Source organism: Myotis nattereri, assembly GCF_964212035.1.
Source record: "Myotis nattereri genome assembly, chromosome: 7".
Taxonomy (NCBI): Eukaryota; Metazoa; Chordata; class Mammalia; order Chiroptera; family Vespertilionidae; genus Myotis; species Myotis nattereri.
Window position 1 is genome coordinate 39,427,217 of NC_138082.1, and position 24,669 is coordinate 39,451,885.

General features: G+C 40.7%; 1 protein-coding gene across 1 annotated transcript in view; it reads left to right on the top strand.

Annotated features, from left to right (window-relative positions):
• The first annotated feature begins 693 nt into the window (after positions 1-693).
• The window catches only part of CWC22 (CWC22 spliceosome associated protein homolog), a 55,349-nt gene continuing 31,373 nt past the window's right edge, over positions 694-24,669 (top strand). The window contains exons 1-5 of the mRNA XM_081096276.1: positions 694-934; positions 9,438-9,576; positions 17,139-17,206; positions 18,711-18,821; positions 21,525-21,776. Of these exons, the coding sequence (XP_080952402.1) occupies positions 9,550-9,576; positions 17,139-17,206; positions 18,711-18,821; positions 21,525-21,776 (458 nt within the window). The 5' untranslated portion in view covers positions 694-934; positions 9,438-9,549. The remainder of the gene's footprint in view (positions 935-9,437; positions 9,577-17,138; positions 17,207-18,710; positions 18,822-21,524; positions 21,777-24,669) is intronic.

The following is a 24,669-nucleotide window of genomic DNA, read 5'->3' on the forward strand; positions in this document are numbered from 1 at the left end:
GCCCAGCACAAACCATGACAGACACAGAGATGTGCTACTCAGATACCTCTTCAATGACAGCCTTCACCTGCTAACACTTTGAAGTCCACCTCAGGTGTTGAGGCCACATTCTCCTTGTGCTGGCTCAGGTCAATGACTAAGCAGGACTGTGTTACAAGGGGCTCTTACCCTACCAATTTATCCCAGTGTGGGACTCCCACCCCTGCCCCATCCAGTTTCCTGCCTTTTCCTCTCACCTTTCCACATTCTTAACTCTATCCACCGTTAGCTTCCTGAAGGACCTAATGTAGAGGCATCATCTTCTCTCTACAGAAATAGCTTCTCCTCATTGCTACACTTTGTTTATGGTCCAATATTTTCCCATTCATTTAGGCTTCAAATCTTGGAATTTAGTACGCATGTAACCACTTGGTAACATTTTTTTGCTTAGATTCTCCATCTAATTACCGAAAAAGTCTGAAAAAGGGAGTCTGCTCTGTTTAAAAATTTCACAGGAAATAACTACTAGAGTTTTCTTTTTTGCAAATGCGAAGAAATGGTTTTAAAGCAGATTTTGACATGTCTTAATCCCTACCAGGATTCCCATGAGCCACCTGATGGTACTCTCTGGCGCTTATCCAGAAGAACTACAATTCCCGTCGTACATTGCGGCATTCACATACAACTGCTTACGTCATTTCCACCCACACAGGCGGTGGATGCTGGATTTTGTAGTTTGTGTCAGCTTCTTTTTTGTCGCTGTCTGGGGAAGGGAACAGCGTGACCGGATAGACTGCTCTGATACGGTTTTTGAAATAAATCACTAGGAGAACGTATCAAAGGCAATGCAGCGTCAGGTTTTTATGTGTTTCACGTTTCTTTTTCCTCCTCCTGCCGTGGCCGGGAAGGGGAAGTGACGTACTTCCGGTGTAATGGCGGCGCGGTGGAGTTCCAGGTAATTGTCTAATTCGGTGGACCCGCCACCGGCGGCGAACCAGAGTGGGGGTGGTGGGTTGCCGGACCGGGTGGGAAGATCAGCGGGCCCCGGGGTGGGTGTGGGTTTGCTGGGGGGGCTGTCGGCGGCGCAGGGGCGCGCGCGGCCGCCTTCCCGCCGAGCGCCGGCCTGGCCCGCGAGGTTGGAGGGTGAGAAGCGGCCGGCGGAGTCTGAGCGGGTGGGTAAGGGGCGACCGTGAATGCCCGTCCGCCTGCGCGGATGGACCCAGCTTCCTCGCGAGGTTGTGGGCACTGTGCCTCCGCGGGGCCTTTGTTGCCGAAACCCTGCAGCGGCGCTGGCTCTCGCCTCCGTGTGGGGTGTGTTTGGGGCGCGAACCACTGGGAGCCTCTCGAGTCGTTCGGGCTCGCGGCCCCGCTCCGGGGGCTGCGCCGTGGCGTGGGATTCATTGTAGTTCCTGGAGAAGCAGTGGCAGTGCCGCCCCTGTGCTTCTCTCCGCCGTCATTTCCCGGTGACTGCTGCTCTCAGATGCCCGCAGTCCTTTCTTTTCCCTACGCGATGATTGTGCTCCGAGGGGGTCTCTGTTGCTCCGTATGGGCTGCCCTCCGCCGTCATCCGCTTTCCCCCCGTTAGCTGACCCACCTCCAGTGCCTGGAAGCTCCGAAATGGGCTCCCCAGTCACCGCCTCCCCGGAGCCCGGGCCTACACTGCACTTGCGCGTAACAGGAAAACAGTCGCCCGTGTCACCGAGGCTGAGCGCAGCACCGCCCCAGCGACAGCGAACCTAGGGCACGCGTGCCAGAGGTGACATGCGAACTCACTTTTTGGTTGATTTTTCTTTGTTAAATGGCATTTAAATATATAAAATAAATGTAAAAAACGTAAGTCTTTGTTTTACTATGGTTGCAAATATCAAAAAATTTCTACATGTCACAGGGCACCAGAGTTAAGTTAGGGTTTTTCGAAATGCTGACACGCCGATTCAAAAGGGTCGCCATCACTGGAACCTATTGTCACATAATCCTCACGACAACTTTTTGGGATCCACGAAGAAGGAAAAGGTTGGGGGAAAGACTATTTCAGATGCCAGACCTTGGTGATTGCAGGTGTGGTAAGGATTCCTTTTACATGGGTAGGGATCCCGACCAGAAATAGCAAATGGACAACCAAGCAGACTTGGGCTTCTGCAGACCGTCACCCTGCCTCCTCCTTACCTGGCCGGATTTTAGGACTGTCTGTGAGCTGGAGAGTTAACCTCAGTTACCACCCTACCTGGGAAAGCACCTTTAGGATTGCCGTTAAAAGTGTGATTTTGATCAGAAGCAGCATTGTTTCAGGCACCGTCTGGAGGAGGAGACAGATTGTGTTGGTGCTGGGGACAGAGATTTCCATCCGCCTTGAGCATGTTTAGTTAAGTCTCTCTCTCTCTTGGGGCAGGTTCCCTAACATCTTTAGTCTCGGCATCCTTATCTGAAGGTTGTGGTTAAGAGTAATACCTACCTCACTGGGTTGTTCTGAGGATAAAGGGAAGTAGCTCATGTAAGGAAGGCATTGTGCACAGTGCCGTCTTAGCTGCTCTATTATTGTTGCCACTGTAACACAGTTGATGAATTCCCTGTCTCGGTTCTTGTTCTTCGGTGTTGAATGTCGCCCTTCCTCTTCCATGTGCCCATGCCACTGTTACGGAGCCTTTCCCACTTCCTTTGACTGGAGCTCTGAAACTTGAGAAGCCAAGGACATGGGCCCAGTGGTTCTGAAAATGTGGTCTCCTGAATCAGCGGTACTAGCATCTTCTTGGAACTTGTTAGTAATGTAAATTATTGAGCTTAGTTAGCCCAGACCGGTTGATTTGGAAACCGCGGAATGGGTGGATCTTTCGGTGTCTTTGTTACCAAACCATCCATGCGATTCTCATGCCAGTTTGAGAGCCGCCGTTCTAGCCCATCTCCTAGGGATCTGTTATGGTCCACCCCGCCCCCGGAATTAGGTCTGCTGCCTTCCCTGTTGCAAAGGATTTCATCTGTAGCCAACCGGTACGGCCCTGGTACGCCGCCTGTGCCTCCCCACTTTGACTAGTTTCGTCCTATCATTTCTGAAATTCTGACACTTCCTGGACTGCTTAACTGTCTTTCCTAAACCAGCCAGAGCTCTGTCAGTTTTCCCAGCTTTTGAATTGTGAGAGGTCAACTCTCCTAGCTGGTGATTGTGCACTGCCAAGTGGCCTCCAGTGGCTGTTGTACCGGAGGCCACCTAAGAGCACACAGTGACACATTGTGTATGTATAAAGCCCATGCCTTAATTTGAGCATTGTTCTCTGTTTATTGCCCACTTGTATTTAGTCTAAATTTTGTACTACTTGGTGTAACCCTCACTTGGTATAAGTCATGGCTAGCCTAGAGCTAGTTTAAGAAAAAAGTGATTATTGGTAATAGAGCTGATCCCACTGATGACTTGGTGGGCTTTCTTGTATTTCTCTACTTTTCAGTTCCAGTCTGAGAATCCTAGCATGGAAGGGTGGTGGAACCAGAAGGCCTCTGGCATAGGAGTTTCAGCAAACTTCCAGACTTACTAAACCTATAGCCGAAATATTTTACCTCAGTATGTGTAGTTCCCAAGTGGACATTGGAAGAGACATTTCAATGCCTACGACGAAGGGCAAAGTTTCAAAGCATTCTCTTCAGAAATAATACATCAGGAGGAAGCAATGGATTAAAGCAAGCCTTTGCCCTTTGTAGCCAAGCTAATAAGTCTTTCCCAGTGAAGAAATACCAAAAAGATCATATGGGCTGTTTCGGCCTAGGGACATGTGCTCCTGTCATAGAATAGGTTAGCTGATGGGAAGGAGAGGCCCTTTGGAGATTTATGTTTAACTTGACTTGGAGCCTAATTCATAAATGTATTAGGCTAGGCAGAGCTCAGCACTTCCACCTGAAAAGCTACCTTGACTGCTCTTCCCTAAATTAGTTTATTAGGACACCTTTTTACCAGGACAGCTGGTGACTGGAGCCTCTGTGGTGGAACATAGTGCTGTGTGTCTAGGGGCTACTTCATAAATCTCTGGAGGCTACCACCTCCAGATTTCCTTGGAATGTGGTTTGCTAAATGGCTCTTGAATTAAATACTTAGAAAGCCCACTTTGAAAGCGGTGCACACCCCAACTGGGTATTGAACCGGAAAGCTGGGTATGTGCCCTGACTGGGAATCGAACCAGCAACCTTTTGCTGCATGGGATGATGCTCAACCAACTGAGCCACATGGGCCAGGGTAAGAGTGGTTTTTATAAATGTTAGTTGCAGGTGTGGAGGTAAAGATGTTCTTCCAGTGGGACTGTGGAGAAAAGATAATGACTATTCATTTAACAAACATGTATTGAGGGCTTTCTATATTGGGAGTATGGCAATGAACAAAACAGACAAAAATCCATGAGCAAAGATTAACCTCTACAGCAGCAGTTCTCAACCTGTGGGTTGCAATCCCTATGGCGGTCGAATGACCCTTTCACAGGGGTCGCCTAACACCATCCTGCATATCAGATATTTACATTATGATTCATAACAGTAGCAACATTACAGTTATGAAGTAGCAACGAAAATAATTTTATGGTTGGGTCACAACATGAGGAACTGTATTTAAAAGGCCAGAAGGTTGAGAACCACTGCTCTATAGAAAAGTAATGTTAGAGGGGTGGAAAGAATAATAGAGATAGGAGGAAAACCAGGTGAACCCAGTGTCCATTTAAGCAAGAACTTCAGTAGGAGGAGCTTAGCAGTACCAAATTATAGAGTAATCCTTTGTAATAAAAGGGGAATATGCAAATCGACCAAATAGCGCAATGACCACCAGGGGACAGATGCTCAATGCAGGTGCTGCCCCCTGGTGGTCAGTGCGCTCTCACAAGGGGAGCACCGCTCAGCCAGAAGCTGGGCTCATGGCTGGTGAGCGCAGCGACTGGTGGGGAGTGGGTCTAAGCCAGCCGTGGGCAAACTACGGCCCGCGGGCCGGATCCAGCCCGTTTGAAATGAATAAAACTATTGAAAAAAAAGACCGTACCCTTTTATGTAATGATGTTTACTTTGAATTTATATTAGTTCACACAAACACTCCATCCACGCTTTTGTTCCGGCCCTCCGGTCCAGTTTAAGAACCCATTGTGGCCCTCGGGTCAAAAAGTTTGCCCACCCCTGGTCTAAGCCATCAGTCAGACATCCCCCAAAGGCTCCCTGACTGCAAGAGGGCGCAGGCGGGCCTGAGGAACCCCCTCCCTTTTCGAGTGCTTGAATTTCGTGCACCAGGCCTCTAGTGTCAGGTAAAAGAAATGGTCCCTGGGTTTAGCAACAAAGAGGTCATTATGTAACTTTGATAAGTACTTTGTAGTGGGAATAGAAAACCAGATTTTGGTGGGTAGGTGGAGTTAATGGATGGTTAAGAATTGGAGGCATCAAGTGTAGACTTATCAAAAAAAAATTGGCTGTTTAAGGAAAGATAAGGAGTATGGGACTAGAGAGTGGACAGAGTAAAGGGAACTTGCCTCATAAATGCAATGATAAGTTCAACATGTAGAATATTTAAAAACCTCAATGGGAAATCAATACTATAAATCAAGAAATAGCTGATAGAAATTTTGAAACAAAAATTAACAAATTCCTGCTCTCATAGAGCCTATATTCTGGTAAAAAGGAGCACAGTAGAGGATGTTCCTATGTAACAGCAAAATATTTTTTTAAAACTTTAAGTAGTGTCCAGGTCAGTGTAGCTTAGTTGGTTGGGCTTCATCATCCAGTACACTGAAAGGTTGCCCGTTCACTTCCTGGCAGGAGGCCTGCAGAAGCAGTCAATCAATGTTATATTCTCACATAGATGTTTCTCCCCCTCTCCCTTCCTCTCTCTAAAAGTTAATAAACTATTAAAACATTTTAAGTAGCATATCAAAATGATCACATCACTAACTTTGATTTCTTTAGTTACTTAAATACCAGCCAATACGGACTTGCTTGGTGATATAGGAAATGAATGGTTATTCCCAGTTTATAATGAGTTCTTTTTAGTATGAATATTGGTATCACTGAGTTCATTAAAAAGATAAGAACTTTTAGACTCTTGTTTTTTGTTGTTGTTGTTTTAACTCATCAGAATCTGTCATGAGATGTCCTCAAATTGGTGTGGACTCCTCTATACATAGAGTCACAGACCAGAGACAAGTCAAACGCTTTTATATTGTTTGTTCCTCATCACTTACAAAATCCCAGCAGTATCCAGATACTGTCTGCACAGCTTCCAGCCCTGTACTTGAACATAGGAATATTCAGTCATTGAAATGGTTATGAGTGTGCAATGACTAAGAAAAAACAATAGGCAGTACAGGTCTGCAATTTTTTATTTGTAATTCTTGAAGTCAGAATGTTTTGACATTCAGAATTTTTCAGATTTTCGAGAAGAAATTTTAGAGCAGATTTTAGTGAAAATATGTTATGTAATCCCCCTTTTGGGGTTCTGTCCAAGTCCTCCAATCAAGCACATTAATATTTCTGCAGCACATCAAATGAGAGTCTCATGAAGTCTAAAGTTGGTGCATATCAAGAGTTGCAGCCAGTTGAGTTTACAACAAGCTTAAAAAGAAAAATCTTTCTATTTTCAGATTTCAGAATTGCAGAAAAGGGATTGTCACCCTGTAATACCTGGTGACTTTTTCTGAAAGGGATAGGAGTGTGTTGGCATTTTTTCCCCCTGAAATTGGGAACTATGCTAAAATCAAATTACATCACTTTCCTTTATGTGGTATACCATGGGCAGATTTTTTCTCTAATATGTACATATATAAAAGCCTAATATACAAATTGTGCCCTCTGGAGTTTGACTGAAAGACAGAGTTCGATTGCTTGCTATGACATGCACTGACCACCAGGGGGCGACGCGGAATAAAAGAAGGCCCCAGCTGGCAGCTAGCATCCAGGGAAGGGAGGCCCCGGCTGGCAGCTGCTAGGGACCTTACCCGTGCACAAATTTCTTGCACTGGGCCTCTAGTGTACATATATTTAAAAAATAGCAAGAAAAAAATAGAATGGTTTTCTTAAACAAAGGGGTTTTCCTTCAGTACCAACAGGGAAAGGCCCTAACAATCTTGTCATTAATGTTTAAGAACTGTGGCCAATCTGCTGCTACTGTCTTTTCCCTCAGAAGTAAAATCACTGTTCGGAAGGGGCAGGGGTTTGGATCCTATTTGAGGATTTTCCTCAAGATCTCCCCCCCCCCCCCCATTATATATTTTTTGCATTTAGAACAGATTTAAACTATATATATTTTGAATATTGATTAATATTCAATTAATCAATAATCAGTTATTCCCACTGGACAACTATGATTTATGGATTTATATATTTTTATTTTTTTAACTGTTAAAATGTCTGAAATTTGTCCAGTCTGCTGTTACTGTGTAGAATGCAGAAGAGCAAACTCAAGGGAATCCACTCCCCTTTTAACAATTTTATGACAGTATATTTTGGTGAGTTTCTCTAACCTGGGTTGAGGACTTATAAGGGATGATGGTAGAAATGTTGTTCTGAAATAATAGAGAAAACAGAGTGCATTTTGGCCATTGGTTGAATATATTTGCATTTTCTGAATTTTTGAGATAATTGCAGAATTTATAGTTTATTCATTTCCAGTTAAAGTCCTTCTTACAAATGTTATTAAATATTTGCTTTCTGACATAAAATTGTCATCATTTTTAAACTACATCTCCTTATAAAATCTCCTTGCTAAGGAAAGGAGGTGTGGTTTTGCTGAGTTGCTTACTTGTGACAAGGAGAGGAAAATTTAATAATTCTTCATAAAATCCTCATAGTGATGCTAAAAAGAGCAGTGAGAGCTATAAACTCTGGATAAATTGCTCTCGTTGCAAGAATTTCCAATTAGACCAAATATCAAGCATGTACATGTTGAACTCTAAGAATTTCCCTAGAGGGAAATTTATATAAATCTTGATGGTGATAATACTTTAAACATTTTGTTGTTGTTGTTAGAACTGCAGTACCAGTCTACCTTTCAATATTGTCAATTTCATACTTATATTTTGGGACATGGTATACTTGATTGCCAGAATTTTATTTGGTGATGATGATTGAAGGGTGGTAGAAAGAGGAAATGACACTGATCAGAAAGAAAACTAATTAAATTTAAATAACTAAGGTACATTTGAAATAAAATACATAGAAAGTTGCTTTTTTATTTTATTTTTAATGTGTTGGTAGGTTGAGAAGAGAGACCAGATTTAAGACCCAAGAGGAATATCAAAGGAAAATGTTAAATTTTGCACAATAGTTATGTGCTTTAGATTGAAATTATATTTTATATATTGTTAAGTTTATAAAGTATGTTACGTATATTGTACTTACTAATATTGATACCATGCTAACTATTGTAATAGAAACTTTCCTTGACTTAGTGGTTGTGTACATCCCCATCTATATTAAATGGTAGCAGCTCTATGTCACTTTATAGTGTCAAGGTTATTTGTGTACATGGTCTAATGAAAAGAATACTTATTTACCTGTCCTCAGGCTAGGTTTTTACTTATGGTCCACCACTAACTATCATAGCTTAGGGCATTAAATGAGTTATCTGACTTTCATCTTATCTTTAAAAAGAAGAAATTGTACTAGATAATATGTAACATTTTTTGCATTAAAATTAATATTTTTCCTAGTTGTATTCAGTTTTTTTGGTACTGAGAACAGTTCTTTCTCTAGATTCTTTATCTTAAAATTGTTCTTCTATTTTATATTGTTTTTGTAATTCTGTGCTATGCACCATATTATAAATCATTTAAATATGCAATTCTCATAAGCCCTAAATGACTTATACATGTAACTCCAATAAAATACTTGGAAACATAACTATCAATTTAGCATTTTTCAAAAATTCCTAAAATGTGTTTAACAGATGGATAGTGAAATTTAATTTTAGCATTTAATGTTGATGACTAGGTTTATTCTGAACAAATACTTAGTTCTCATAAGTGCATATACCTGAAGCCTTTGAGACTTGATTATGCTAGCTAGCTTGATTATGCTATTATTATAGTACCTTATATTTTCATACAGAGTATATTTATCTCTGATTGATCATTATTACAGGAACATTGGATATTTTACAATTGCTTCCTCTGTTCACTTGTTTTTTGTGTGTGTTTTTTATAATGTCACAATACTATTTTATGATGTAGATATATTTCTTTCATTGAGAACAAGTTGAATAAAGTTATCTGACATTAGTTTTTAAATTAACTTTTTTCTTCTCAATTATAAGAATAAAATACCTTATTGCCCTTAATATACCCTTCTTATTATTTGCTCTCTTGTTCAGAATCTTTGCTAATAATATGTGTTCTTTATACATTATTATGTGGAGCTATTTAAGGATTTTTTTATTATTGGTTATATCTATGCCTACTGACTACAAAAAATAAGTTGGTCAAAGTTAACAGAGCTTTCTTTGGTATATTTTATAGGTGATCCTTGCAGACAGAAAAAGTATACTGTCAGAAAATTCATACCATTTGGGACTTGTTATTTGGACCAGCTTACGGAGTCTTGATTGATAGGATCAGCGGGCAGCAGAAAATGAAAAGTAGTGTGGCGCAGATAAAAGTAAGTCTTTGAAACGTGTAATAAAAAAATAAACATGTAGTCAATTACCTATCCTTTAAACAAAAATGCATGTATATAATTCAGACAGTAAAGTGACATCGTGCATACATCTAACACAATTTCAAATGTGCATACTTGGTCAGGTGGGAGTAATAGTGTTCAAAAGGACAGTTGAGAGAACATACAGGGTGTGTATGCATGAATCAAGAAAGTGCATGTTAGTGGGCACATGAAAAAAAATAACAGGGCAGGAAATCCTTAATGCACATGAAATGAACTGTGATGCCCAAATGGTTATAGTTCCTGCATATCTGTCTACAAGTGAACCTTTTGTTGCATAGTTCATTATATATATGAGCTCTATATCCTGTGCTGTCCTTTAGACATTATACATTCAACAAATATTCACCGGATTCTTACTGTATCTCAGTGACTGCTCTAGGTACTTTGGGTAAAAGGGTGAACAAAACAAATCCTTGCTCTCATGGAGTTTGCATTTTAGTGGGAAGAGAAAATAAATCATAAACTTAACACATAAGTAAATTACATGGTCTGGTAGAGTACTAAGTGCTTGACTGTGCTATGAAGAAAAGAAATAGGGTAAGATTGAGCAGTAGCACTGGAGGTTGCAGTTTTTAACCCCTAGAGTGCCAGGGAGCGCAACTGCGCTCCTCCTGTCTTTCGCCAAAAGTGCCGGGAGCACTATCGCGCGCCTCCTGCAGTGTCACTGTTAGATGCTACTAGTTCACTCTTTATTGACAGATGACACCTAAGTGCAGATTACTTATGATGCCAAATGTTTGTAGTTCTAAAATTGACCACTGGCATTTATCTGCCTAATTTTTTACAGGTACTACGATTTTATGAAGTTTACTCAGATTTTGTAGCCCTAAAGCTTCGAAATGGCGTCCAGTTCTAAGTCTGCTTTTATTATCTAAATATTTTAGATTTTTTTTAATCAAAATCTTATTAAAATTTAATATCTTCATTCATGTATTCAAAGTCAACATTAATTTTATTTTAACATGTTTTGTTCAAATTTTTTTCTACTAGTATTTTATAATACAATCAGCAAACAATATATGTCAAAGATGAAAACAAATGTAGTAAGGTTTCTTTAAGTTTTTGAATATGTAACTTCATGTACTTGCGATTCATAATTTTTTTCCTAAACTGCTGTAAAACCAGCAAAAATGTCTTGGCAATTTTAGCATAGTTCCTAGGATATTGGTTGGCACTCAAAGGGTTAATTGGAAAGGCCCATTGAAAAGGTAGCCATTTGCCCTGACCGGTTTGGCTCAGTGGATAGAGTATAGGCCTGCGGACTGAAGGGTCCCAGGTATGATTCGGTCAAGGGCATGTACCTTGGTTGTGGGCACATCCCCAGTAGGGGGATGTGCAGGAGGCAGCTGATTGATGTTTCTCTCTCATCGATGTTTCTAATTCTCTATCCCTCTCCCTTCCTCTCTGTAAAAAATCAATAAAATATATTAAATAAAGAAAAGGTAGGCATTGAAGCAAGGGCTTAAAGGATATGAGGAAATTAGCCATGCAGGTGTTTGGTGGAAGCATGTGCCAGGCAGAGGGAACAGCAGGTGGTGGTCCAGTCTGGCTGGAACAGGTTATGAAAAAGGAAGCATAGGAGGCGATGAGTAATGGGTCAGTAACTCCAACTGCTTTCAAAATTGTTTCTCTGCCCAGATGGTGTGGCTCTGCGGTTGAGCATTGACCTATGAACTAGGAGGTCACAGTTCAATTTCTGCTCAGGGCACATGCCCAGGTTGTGACTTGATCCCCAGTGGGGGGCATGCAGGAGGCAGCCAATCAGTGATTCTCCCTCATCATTGATGTTTCTTTCTCCCTCTCCCTTCCTCTCTGAAATCAATATCCTATCTAATAATAGACAAACATGGTAATTAACCATACCTCCGCTATGCTTCCCATTGGCTAATCAGGGTGATATGCAAATTAACTGCCAACCAAGATGGCGGCCGGCAGCCAGGCAGCTGAAGCAAACAGGAGGCTTGCTTGCTCCAGTGATGGAGGAAGCCAAGATTCCCCGCCTGCCACTGCTGGGCTCTGAACTGCACTCTAAGCAACGATGTTGCAATTATAGAAGCTAACCAAACCCCAGATACCTGCTTTCAGCCGTCAGAGCTGGAGCTAGCAGGACTGCAACAGTGTTTCAATTATAGAAGCCAAGCAAACCCCAGATACCTGCTTTCAGCCAGCCGGCCTGGGAGCTGGAGCCGCAACAAAGTTTCAAGTACAGAAGGTAAATAAATCCCAGAATATAAAAGAAAAAGAAAAAAAGGAGCGACTGGGGGCTTCAGTTGCAGGCTTGGCTCACCTGAAAACAGCCCTCAGCCCCTCATCCAGGCTGGCCAGGCACCCCAGTGGGGCCCCCCACCCTGAAGGGAGTGCGGGCAGCCTGAAAACAGCCATCAGCCCCTCATCCAGGCACTCAGATTTAGACTGACATCTTTTCTACAGAAGGAGAAGTGTCTAGTCCAGCCGTGGGCAAACTATGGCCCGTGGGCCAGATCCGGCCCGTTTGAAATGAATAAAACTACAAAAAAAAAAGACCGTACCCTGTTATGTAATGATGTTTACTTTGAATTTATATTAGTTCACATAAAAACTCCATCCATGCTTTTGTTCCGGCCCTCTGGTCCAGTTTAAGAACCCATTGTGGCCCTCGAGTCAAAAAGTTTGCCCACCCCTGGTCTAGTCTCTCTCAGATCTTCCTGCTCCTCTTAGACCAGCGGTTCTCAACCTGTGGGTAGCGACTCCTTTGGGGGTCAAACGATCCTGTCACAGGGGTTGCCTAAGACCATCGGAAAACACATATGTAATTACATATTGTTTTTGTGATTAATCATTATGCTTTAATTATGTTCAATTTGGAACAATGAAAATACATCCTGCATATCAGATATTTACATTATGATTCATAACAGTAGCAAAATTACAGTTATGAAGTAGCAACGAAAATAATTTTATGGTTGGGGGTCACCACAACATGAGGAACTGGATTAAAGGGTGGCGTCATTAGGAAGGTTGAGAACCACTGTCTTAGACTATGCTTCTCCACCCTTCCCTCTTGTGTTACCAATGGGTCCTCTGTGATCCCTTGAGCCATGGTTTGGACCCTCCCAGTCATTTCTCAGTTTAGGGTGTTTCCCTCTATCCTGTAAGCCACAGGCAGGTCCACTAGCTGGGTTGGAACCAATCTTGCCTCAGGGGAAGCTCAGATCTTCCTTTGATGTTCTAAGCTCATCTGTTAGGCTCAAGAGGCTTGAGCTGAGGATCTTTCTTTTCCCATTGAGCTTTACTGTAGCTTCCTTAGCTAGCCAGAAGCAAGGTCCCTACCTCCAGCCATCCTGTCCCTTGCTCTTGACTTGCTCCCTGAGCCTAATGTATACCCAGAGCTTTGGACTCAGGCTCCCTGCTTCACTTACCTCCTTGTACTGCTCTCTCTCCATTGTTAGAGACTACAAGTGGCTGCGTGGTATACTGTATTTGTTTTGCTAAATGAACAGGATTTTTAAAGGTAATTTTGACAATAAGTTATTTTCAACTATTGCTCTGACTTACAATCTAACTCTATGATAGAGGAAATTGGGAAATTCTGGTTATTATTATTTGGATCTTACCTCAAAATGATTTTTCACATAGTGAAATCCTGTTCACCTACTAAAGCCTAGTTCAGGTCCCCCTTACTCACTGTCATCCCTTAGTACTCTGTACCGTGGTGGTTGTGCCCTACTCAAGATCTCCTGTTAGCACTTACTACGTGTGCCAGTCATCCATTAACGTCATCATATTTATGAAATCCTGATTCACGACTTCAATATTTTTGGTTTATCTTTCTCACAACAGATGTTATGGAGATGTGTTAAAAATCATTAGCACAGAATTGAGGCCATCTCCCTAATGTAATAAAAGTAATTGCAGTGCCTTGTAAAGGAAAAAGTAGAGTTTGCAGTTTTAGTGTCTCTTTCTTTTCCTCTTTCCTCTTTTTTCCCCTCCTCCCCCTCTTCCTCCTCTTCTCCTCCTCCTTCTCTTCCTCCTTCTTCTCCTTCTTCTCTCTCTTTCTCTCTCTCTCTCTGGAACATATAATCTGATATGTTTAATTGTGGAAGTCTTTATAACCATCTCTCCTACAAGATCATAACTTCCTTGAGGGGTTTCCCTTTGTATTCTCCAGACTATACAGGAAGGCCTATGTAATATAATAAATATCAGTAAATACTATGTTTGATGTTACCATGACTTGAATTAGTCTTGTGTTCCATATTTGGCTTAAGATCTTGATGTCAGGTTTTAAAACCTGTGTGTGTGTGTGTGTGTGAGTGTGTTTGTGTGTGTATATATATATATATATATCCTATATAATAAAAGAGAAACATGGTAATTAGCCGTACTTCCACTACCCTTCCCATTGGCTAATCAGGGTGATATGCAAATTAACTGCCAGCCAAGATGGCGGCCAGCAGCCAGGCAGCTTGAAGTGAACATGAGGCTTGCTTGCTTCAGTGACGGAGGACTCCAATGTTCCCCGCCTGCTGCTGCCGGCCTCTGAGCTTGCAGTTTGAAACATTGTTACAAATATAGAAGCTAAACAAAACCCCAGAAACCTGCTTTCAGCCAGCTGGGATCTCAGAGCTGGAGTTGAAACAGTGTTTCAATTATAGAATCCAAACAAACCAGATACCTGCTTTCAGCAGCCGAGGCCTAAGAGCTGGAGCCAAGCCTCAGAGCTAAAGCTGGCCCAGAATAAAAAAAAAGAAAAAGAAAAAAGGAGCGGTTGGGAACTTCAGTCACCCGCCAGCCTGAAAACAGCCCTCAGCCCCTCACCCAGACTGGCCAGGCACCCCAGTGGGGACCCACACCCTGAAGGGTGTGTGACCAGCTGCAAACAGCCATCATCCCCTCATCCAGGCTGGCCAGGCACCCCAGTGGGGACCCCCACCCTGATCCAGGACACCCTTCAGGGCAAACCAGCCGGCCCACACCCGTGCACCAGGCCTCTATCCTATATAGTAAAAGGGTAATATGCCTTCCAGCACTGGGATCAGCGGAACCGCGAGGCTTCCCGGCACCGGGATCAGCATGACGGGGCAGCGCCCAAACCCCCTGATTGCCCTGCGGCTCTGTGTGTGACAGGGGGCAGGGCCACAACCTCCTTATCTGCCCTGCTCTGTTCGTGACAGGGGAAGTCGCCCCAACCCCCTGATCAGCCATGCTCTGTGCCTGATAGGGGGGAGCTCTCCAACCCCCTGATTGCCCTGCGGCTCTGTGTGTGACAGGGTGTGGCGCCCCAATCACCCCCCCGCCACGGGCCCTGCTCTGTGTGTGACGGGGTAGAGCCATAACCTCCCCATCAGCCCTGCCCTGAGTGTGACAGGGTGCGGCGCCCCAACCGCCTGATCCGCCCTGCTCTGTGTGTGACGGGGCGGTACCCCAACTCTCCTATCGGCCCTGCTCTGTGCATGACAGGAGGGAGCTCCCCAACCCCCTGATGGGCCCTGCTCTGTGTGTGACAGGGGGGAGCTCCTCAACCCCCTGATTGACCCTGCTCTGTGCGTGACAGGGTACGGAGCCCCAACCCCCCTGATGGGCCCTGCTCTGTGCATGACAGGGTGGCACCGCAACCTCCCCAATGACCCTGCCTTGAGTGTGACAGAGGGCGGTGCCCCAACCCTCCAATCGGCCCTACCCTGAGTGTGACTGAGCGTGGCATCGCAACCTCCCGATCCGCCCTGCTCTGTGCATGACAAGGGTTGATGCCCCAACTCCCCAATCAGCCTGAGCCCAACCAGGGGCTGCACCTAGGGATTGGGCCTGCCCTCTGCAACCCGGGAGCAGTCCTAAGCCAGCAAGTTGTTATCTCCCGAGGGGTCCCAGACTGAGAGAGGGCACAGGCCGGGCTGAGGGCCCCCCCCACCCCCCCGCCCCAAGTACACAAATTTTTGTGCACTGGGCCTCTAGTATATATATAATAGAGGCCTGATGCACAAAAATTCATTCAAGAGTAGGCCTCCCTTCCCCTGGCTGCTGGCACTAGATCCCTCCAGCACCCAGGACTCGGGCTGCTTCCTTCAAGCTGCCCACGGGCACCTGGACCTGGCTGGCTTCCTTCAGGCCTCCCACAGGCACCTGGAACCCGGGCGAGCTTCCCTCGCCCGCAGTCACCTTGGACCCCTCCGGCCCTGGCTTAATCAGGAAGGATGTCTGGAATGACATCCGGAAGATATCTGGTCTAATTAGCATATTACCCTTTTGTTATTATAGATGATGTTGAACATTTCTACTTCATTGTGTTGTTAAGTGAAATAATTTAAAAACTTTCTTATACACATTAGAAACAGGGTTTTAAGATGGTTGCACTGAGTATAAAATGACAGCCTAACTATGGCTATTGTAAATTACAGATTTGATCACATGCTTATTTACTTACATAGATTAATCTAGTTTAAATGCTTCCTTCAATAGTTAATGAGATTGGAAATTTACTTGTGATAATGTTAGACTCCAACTTCTGTTAAATAGATAATCATAAAATAAGATGAAGTATGAGCACTTGTTTACATTTCTATGCAGTAATTTTCTATTTTTATATATATCTTTTCCCATTAAGAAGGCAAGTATGCAGAACAAGTTACTCATTATTTTATTTACTTTTCTTAGATTTCTAGATTAAGATATTTTAAAAAACGTACTGTTTTTCTTTTCTTGTAATTTGGTTAATTAAAATTATTTTAGTTCGTTTTAAAAACCTTGTCAATATTGATGTTGATCAATGGTATAAACATTTACCTATTTATAGAGGTAAATATTTTGGCTTCTTAAACATATTTGGATTTTTAAATTAGTATATGTTCTCAAACTAGATGGTTCATTTCTCCGTCTCACGTGACATGTCTCTTCAATCTCATGTTTATTGAAGTTATTTGTATGTCTGTTATTTTTAAAAGGAATTGACACAGGAGCTATATCTTTCAAGTTATATCTTTGAAATCCTTATAGCCTAATGTAGTGCCATACATATCAGACACTCGAATAATGTTTGCTGAAAACATGAATGAATTTCATAAATATATTAGAGTTTGTTTCTTCTAGCCATTTATTATATCTAGATTCATTAACTTGGACTAAAATTGTGATTATTATAAGCCAAAGGAAATAAGAAGGCCAGTGCAGTAGTAAGTCTTGGGCATAACCACAAAAGTGAGCTCTTGCTAGAAAACCTCTGGCCCTTAGTCATGTTTTTCACCAAAAGAAAGTTTTGATCTTATTTTTCACCAGGGGAGGTGAAATAAAAGTGGTATCCTATACATTTATAACATATATAGGAATAAAATATCAGCAAGGTGGCATGTGAGAAATATTTTCATCTACCTTGAATTTTGGGGGGTTTTTTGCTCCATAGTGAAAACAGATTTTTGAAAAATATTTTGAAGTAATTTCTAAAGCATTTCCAATTTTATGAGATATATATTTCATTGGCTATGTGTTAACATGATTTTATAAATACTTCTTTCTTTTCTTTTTGGAAGCATTCTTCAGGTCATGACAGAAGGGAAAACAACAGTTCATATCAAAGGACCGTCTCTCCAGAAGACAGGTAAACAGTTTTATGTGTTCTGAATTCAATTTAAATGTTTTATAAGTTTAAGAAATTACTTAACTCTTAGTTTCCCAATTTTAGAGTGGACAACTTCTTTTTTATGGTTTTATAAAGAATATTGAGTGGACTTGAGTATGAATCATTCTTGACTGACGTAGGTCTTTCTAGTAAATAAATCTAGATTTTAAGTAATTTTTTAGGTAAGAGGGAAGAACTTTAATATCTCTCTCTAGAATGAGTTTATAAAATGGAAAACTGAGTTGAAATTACATTATTTTGAGGTGCTGCTTTTGCTGTTACTACTATCCTTTACATTTACAGAGCTTTTTATAGTCTTTAAAATACTAGTATTGTTTATATATCATGTTAAGATCAAAGATGCAGAAATATTACCATTATATTCATCATGCTTTCATATGGACTTAAGTTATTTCACTTAGTAAACCGTGACTATTAAAAATAATTTATGAAGGGAAAAGCACCCTCCAAACTTTCTTTCATTTGTCTAATCTGTTCCTCTCCTTGCTAAAAATCTCCTTTCTCTGTGCTAAAAATCTTTCTTCATGGGCAAGTTAATTGCCATGGTTTGCAACTACTTACTACCTTTCATCAGTCATCTACTCTCTATATTTAAAAAAATAATCTCTCCAAACAAAGACTTAAATGTGTCTATAAAATATTGATTATGTTACTATGTATATTTATTATGTGGGTGTGTATTTAACTTCTGTTAAGGTTCTCTGATTTTACTGATTTTTAACATTCAAATAGCAGATTTTGTACTATTCATCCTTGTTTCTAGTAATTTTAATCCATTGCCACTGCTATCCAAAAATGCAGTTTCAAGAATAATCCTATATAATAAAAACCTAATATGCTAAGTGTCCAGTCGACCGGTTGGCCATTCAATCAATCAAAGCGTAATATGCTGATGATATGCTAAGGCTGCTCAACCGCTCGCTATGATGTGCACTGATCACCAGGGGGTAGACACTCCGACCTGTAGGTTAGCTTGCTGCTGGGGTCTGGCCGATCCGGGACTGAGCAAGATGGCTGGATACGCTTTGGAGCCCTCCTGCAGTCCCTCCCTTTTGGAGTGAAGTTAAACTGGTCTTTATAGACACCAACTGATGACATTGATCTCATTTATTCAGTGTTTTGATAAAATGAGTAGCTATAGACTAAGCAAAAGAAGTCATTTTCAGGATGAGTGTTTTTCATGCTGACTATATACGATATCCAGATACATATCTTGCTAAGGACAGTGTGAATCAGGATGACAAGTTTGGTTAAGTGAATTCCAGCAGTTGTTTTATTGTTGGGTACAACAAAGCTTTTATAATCAAGACTGAATGAATGGGTGTCAAATAATGAGCTGTCTGTTAAAAACAGTTTGATAAGACATATTTTAGTCATAGAGTTGCTTTACATTACCAATGTATGGCTTTCCTAAGTGTAACATAGCTGTTTTCAACTTTGGTTTTCTTATTTGCTGTGTTAGATATGCAGAACAAGAAAGATCCCCCCGGGATAGAGATTACTTTGAGTACAGCAGGTCAGACAATGAGCGTTCAAGAAGAGGACGTTCTTATGATGGCAGCATGGAGTCACGGTTAGTATTGGAAATTTTAACTATAGAAAGAGTGTATTAGTTTAACTTTTCTTTATTCTTTATAATAAAAACAATAATAGCATTAAGTGGATGATCTTCTAATAAGGACTTCATGTAAATTAGTTCTATTGCAGTAAGTGTATGATGGTGGATGCTGTTATATCTATTTATAGATCAAGAAACAGGCTTAGATGGGGGGTAACATGGGGATAAGGACACATGTAATAACAAAAAAATTTTAAAAAAAGAAACAGGCTTAGAGAAGTTAAAACATTTGTGTGTGTTCTAGAAGCATGTTAGTCTCAAATCTGTCTGACTCTAGAGCCAAAGCTCTTATTCATTATACTGTACTGCAAGAGGAGTTGGCTCGTGTGTTTTGAGGTTCTTTACTGAATGAAAGGAAGTTGTTTATATTATATGACCTAAAGTGATCTAAATTTACTTTCCTGCATAACGGCAAATGAACATTGAAAATGAAGTTACCAATCTGTGGTTTTAATCTAAATATGTTATTATTCTTAGTCTTGGAGAACTTGACTACCCACCTTATTAGTCATCTAGCTTCAAAAACTTGTCTACTATGTTTTAGTGTTCACTAAGTTCTTACTGATTTTGATATCTCTGTCAGTACCTAATCCATGACTTCTAAAACTGTATCCCTACTAGAATTTTGATCAAAACTCTGCAATTTGGTGCTTAAATGGATTATTTGATATCTGCAGCTCCAATTTCATTTTCACTTCTTTTACTTTTATATATATCTCCAGTCTTCAAATGTCAGATTAAATGAGCCTCCAAAAGCCAATCCCATCGTCTGTCACCTTAATGACACCTTAATAAGAACAACTATTATCACCATATTTAGTGTGCTAGGCTATTGGTCGGCAAACTGTGGCTCTTTGGCCCCTTGAGTGTGGCTCTTCCACAAAATACCGACTTCTGCGCATGGGCCATGAAGTTTCAATCGCACTGTACATGCGCATCCGCGTGTGGTATTTTGTGGAAGAGCCACACTCAAGGGGCCAAAGAGCCGCATGTAGCTCGTGAGCTGCAGTTTGCCAACCACTGTGCTAGGCATTTTGAATACTTTCTCACATATGAGCTAGATACTGTTTTTTCACAATTTAGAAAAGAGGACTGGTTTGAAGTGATTTGAGTAATTTACCTGAAGTGGCAGTTACCTGTCTGGTAGATGATGAAACTGGGATTTGAACTCATTTCTCACTCTAAAGCCCATGATTTTTCATCATCCCTGACTGTATTACTTCACTGTAGGTCTGTGTTTGGTTCATTTTATGTTCAAAAAGTCTCATTTGACCCACACAGTCACACTGAAGTATTAAGGTGGAATATAATGGCTAACAGTCCAAAAGCATTTGAAGAGAAATATTTCTATCTGGATTCAAAGGAGACTGTGTTGCTCATGCACTCTAAAGGAACCAGCACTATAATTATAAGGAGACGATTTTATCAGCCAGTTAATAGTTTTAGTCGGTGGTTCTCAGAAGAATCATAATCATTGCTGTTAGCTACTCTCTTGGAACATTTTATCTTCATAACAGGAAGCAACTCCATTGCAAATCAGTGCCTAGATTTCAGAGCACCTGACTTTGTGACTAATTGGGTTTCTAGACATCATTTTCAAACTGCCTGCTTTTCTCTGTCTCTAGGTTGCATTACTGTATATTAAGACAGTAATCTCACATGCCGTCTAGATTTAGGTAAAATCTATTCAGTGGTTTCCTGGTTGTGCAGCCCTTGCTTTCATATAAGATAATATAAAACAGTTTTTATTTACTGTATTCATATAACTCATCGTTGCACAAAGTGTGAGTAGAATGACCTGAGTTTCCAAGGCAGTATCTGTATATGTAAAAAATAGGTAAGTGGACAAGCTCTTCTCTGGGGAAAGATAGCAAAAATCAAGGATTTACCCTTTCCTGTTATTCTTGATAGTTTCAGAGAGCAATATTCTAATTATTTTAAAAGTGTTAGCTTAAGAAAGAATACTCACTTGCATTAATAGGGAAGAGTAATTGTGGCTAGAAAATGGTTGATTTTCTTTAAAAATTGTCTCAAACAGAAACTTCTGGTATTCTGAAGTTTTTGATAAAAATACCAGTTATATCAAGAAACAATTTCAAATGTTACATTTTTATGATAGTCTTACTCCTAAATTGTCATTATTGATGATAAACTCTGGTTTCTCCTTTATATAGTTTATATCATGTGTATCACAAGCCAATTTGTCTTCTTAAAACACTCTTTTTATGTCACTATTCCACTCTGAAACTATGTAAAGTGTATTGCTTGTCTTCGAAAATTTCAGCCTGACTTGAACACATACTTCCAACTACTGTTATACATGATTCTTTATTGTTTCCTGATTGTTCTTTTCATTCTGGCCTGAACACCCTTGCTCAGTTTTCCATTAGTTATTTTGTCTTCTGCTACTTGCAGAAAGCCATTCACCCTTCGCTCTCCCCTTGTCTTCTTGCCCCCAATATAAATTGTCAAGCCTTGATGACATAAGTTAATTTAATTACATTTTCTTGTGAAGTACTTTCTACCCATTCCAAACCACTTTTCCTTCTCTGAATTTATTGGGCCCACTTATGGTCTCACTCATTTGGTATGCAGAAATACATTTAAGATTGTATTTTATATTGTCTTTTCTCCATTTTCCAAAATTTAATGTTACAGAAGTAGGGACAGAGAGAAACGCAGAGAAAGAGAAAGAGAAAGAGATGTGGATCGGAAAAGGTACCGGAGATCTTCATCGCCCGGGAGAAGAAGCCCAGAACCATCGGTGACCCAAAGTTCCTCTGCTCAGGATGAGCCTACGGCAAAGAAGAAGAAAGAGGAGCTGGATCCTCTTCTTACTCGAACTGGTGGAGCATATATTCCTCCTGCAAAGCTCAGGATGATGCAAGAACAGATCACAGATAAAAACAGGCATGTTCATATCACTAACTATACAAGGCAATGATATCTCATTGAAAAACAAAAATCAGCTACGGTCTAATTAACCTTGGCTGTTGAGAATTTACATTAGTCCACAATGATAGATCCCTCAAATTAGACTTCTTCCCTTCTTCACTCTATAACCTTCATTGGAATGCTGCATACTATTTGTCCTACTCTGACACATTAGCTCAGCACTTCTTTATTTCTTTGCATGTATGAATTTAAAAATTTAAGGAAATAACACTTAGCTATTTTAGATTATTTCTTTCATAGTTGCATGCTTACCTATTGGTAGTGTCTCTTTTTCCTGGATAATCAAGAGTATTGATATTTTTTACCTAAAATGAATCTTCAGTTTTACCAAACCAGGAGTTGGCATACTTTTTCTGGAAAAGATCAGACAGTAGATATTTAAGTCTTTGTTATTCTATCTTTGTTGCAACTACTTGATGACTCTTGGGAATACAGCCATAAATAATATGTAAACAAATGAGCAGCTTTGTTCCAATAAAGCTTTATTTACACAAACAGGCAGCGGACCACATTTGGCTCATGGGTGTAATTTGCCAACCCCAGTATTAATCCATGGAACTAAGTTTACAATTTTCTTTTCCCTCCTTTTCTTTGACCATAACATCTTGGATTATAATGTTTTGCTACAATAAGGCAGACATTCAAAATTTATATATGACTATTCACACTGAAAATACCTTTCCTTCCCTTTTTAAAACAATTGGGATGTTGAGGAGCTATATAGGAAAGTGCAGTTAAGTTTTCTCTCATGGGATGAGATAACATCTAGGTGTAAGATTGAAATGCCCACTCAGTTGCTAGGTAGGTAGTAAAAAGATTGGGCTAGAAGATAGCTATACTTTAAGAAAAACAGATTCTAGGTTTGTCAAGAAAGAGTGTTCCTGCATCTTTTGTGGGTATTTTAATGGCAACTTGAAAGTACTTGATAACCTTGTATAAATGAAGTCTAAATGTGTTTCAAAACTGAGCTTGAAGTAGAAATGTCATTTGTGTAAGTGTAAAGACTTGAGATAAGTTAAAACTTAAAAAGTTATGTGCTAGAAAGGGATATTAGATGACATTAAATTTAAAACTGGTAAGTATGTTTCTCTTCATATGTCATGTCCCAACACTTGGTAGTGATGCTTGGAGTGTTATGCTGAGGAGGGATTTGGAGATGGCCTCTGTGGTTCGTGGGAGCTTCATGATCACATAGGCGTTTAGCTCTTGTAGAAGCAGTAGTGGCAGCATTAGTGAGAAGTATTAACTGTCCCCAGTCCAGCCCAAAGCAATCCTAATTGTAAAAAACAAGAAGCATTGTTAATGCAAGTTTTTCTTATGAATAAAGTGGGCAGTCAGCAATATGTGAAATTTTAAGTAATTCCTAGAACATAATTTTATCTAATCTAATAATAGACAAACATGGTAATTGACCGTACCTTCGCTATGCCTCCCATTGGCTAATCAGTGCAATATGCAAATTAACTGCCAACAAAGATGGCGGCTAATTTGCATACTGCAGGCAGGGTGGGCCAGCGCAAGCTGCCATCCGGCCCCCGTGTGCCGCCTAAGTCCCGCCCCCAGCCAGGACCCCTATGTTCGGCCCTGGGTGGAGGGTCTTGGCGGCGCAAACAGGCCACCTAAGCCCCGCCCCCAGCTGGGACCCCCGTGTGCAGCCCTGGGCGGAGGGGCTTGGCGGCGCAATTGGCCCGAGGAAGCCCTATTCTTGCAGGAATCCTCCTGCAACGGGCTTCTAGTATATATATATATATGTTTGAAGTCTGTTCAGAGGCTGTAAAGGGGACAAAGAAAATTAAGTCTCTAAGAGAAATCTATAGTCTTTGCTTTTAGTAGGTACTTAATCAGGTGAATTGTAGGCTTTCTAATTAAGTATAATTTTACTTGATACAGTTTTTTGATGAAAGTTTAATAGAAGTGATTATCAGTAATATTTTATTGGTCAAGTTGGTTATTAAGCCATAGATATATTTCTTTAGAGATAGTAGCATACCAAAAGGTTGGGGTTGAGGAACAGTGGGAGTGCAGGCACTAAGGGGTACATGATCTATAGCAAATTTAGAAACAGTAATAAAATTAACTACAATTCAGTCTGCTTAGTATCCTCAGTGTTTGCTGAGGATAGTATCAGTAATAAAATACTCTCCCCATCCCTCCTCAATATCTATAATAATAAAAGCATAATATACTAATTAGACTGGACGTCCTTCCAGATGAAGCCGGGGCTGTGAGGGAAGCCCAGGTCCTGGGTGCCAGAGGGAAGCTGGAGCCAGCAGCCAGGGGAAGGAAGACCTACTTTTGCACAAATTTTGTGCAAGTGGCCTCTAGTCACTCCAGAATAGGGAATCTTAACCTACACACCTTTAAGAGATCCATGAATAGAATTCAGGCAGTTCATGAACATAAATGGGGGGAAATGCATCTTTATTTTTACTAATATCTAACTAAAATTTATCATTTTTTTTTCTACGGGAATGTAGGTAACAGACCATAGTATTAATAGACTATTAGTTGCAAATATCTCATAATAATTCTTTATGCCATGGTATTTGGAAATTAAAGAAGTTATTAGGCCTACTACCAGTTCTTGTTATTTAATGTGTTAAGAAGCACAGAGAGTACTATATCAAACTTTTGTTCTTTTCATGTTTTAAAAACTATATTTCAGTATGATTGCTATCCTTTGTAATCCTATACATTTGTAAATATTATCCCAAGAAGTCTATCAGCTTCCTCAAAAATTTATATGTAAGAAAAAAAAATTAAAACTGCATCTGAAATGACATTCCACAAAGAAATAATTACAAAAAACCATAGAATCTTAGAGCTTTAGAAGGTTTTAGACAGTATC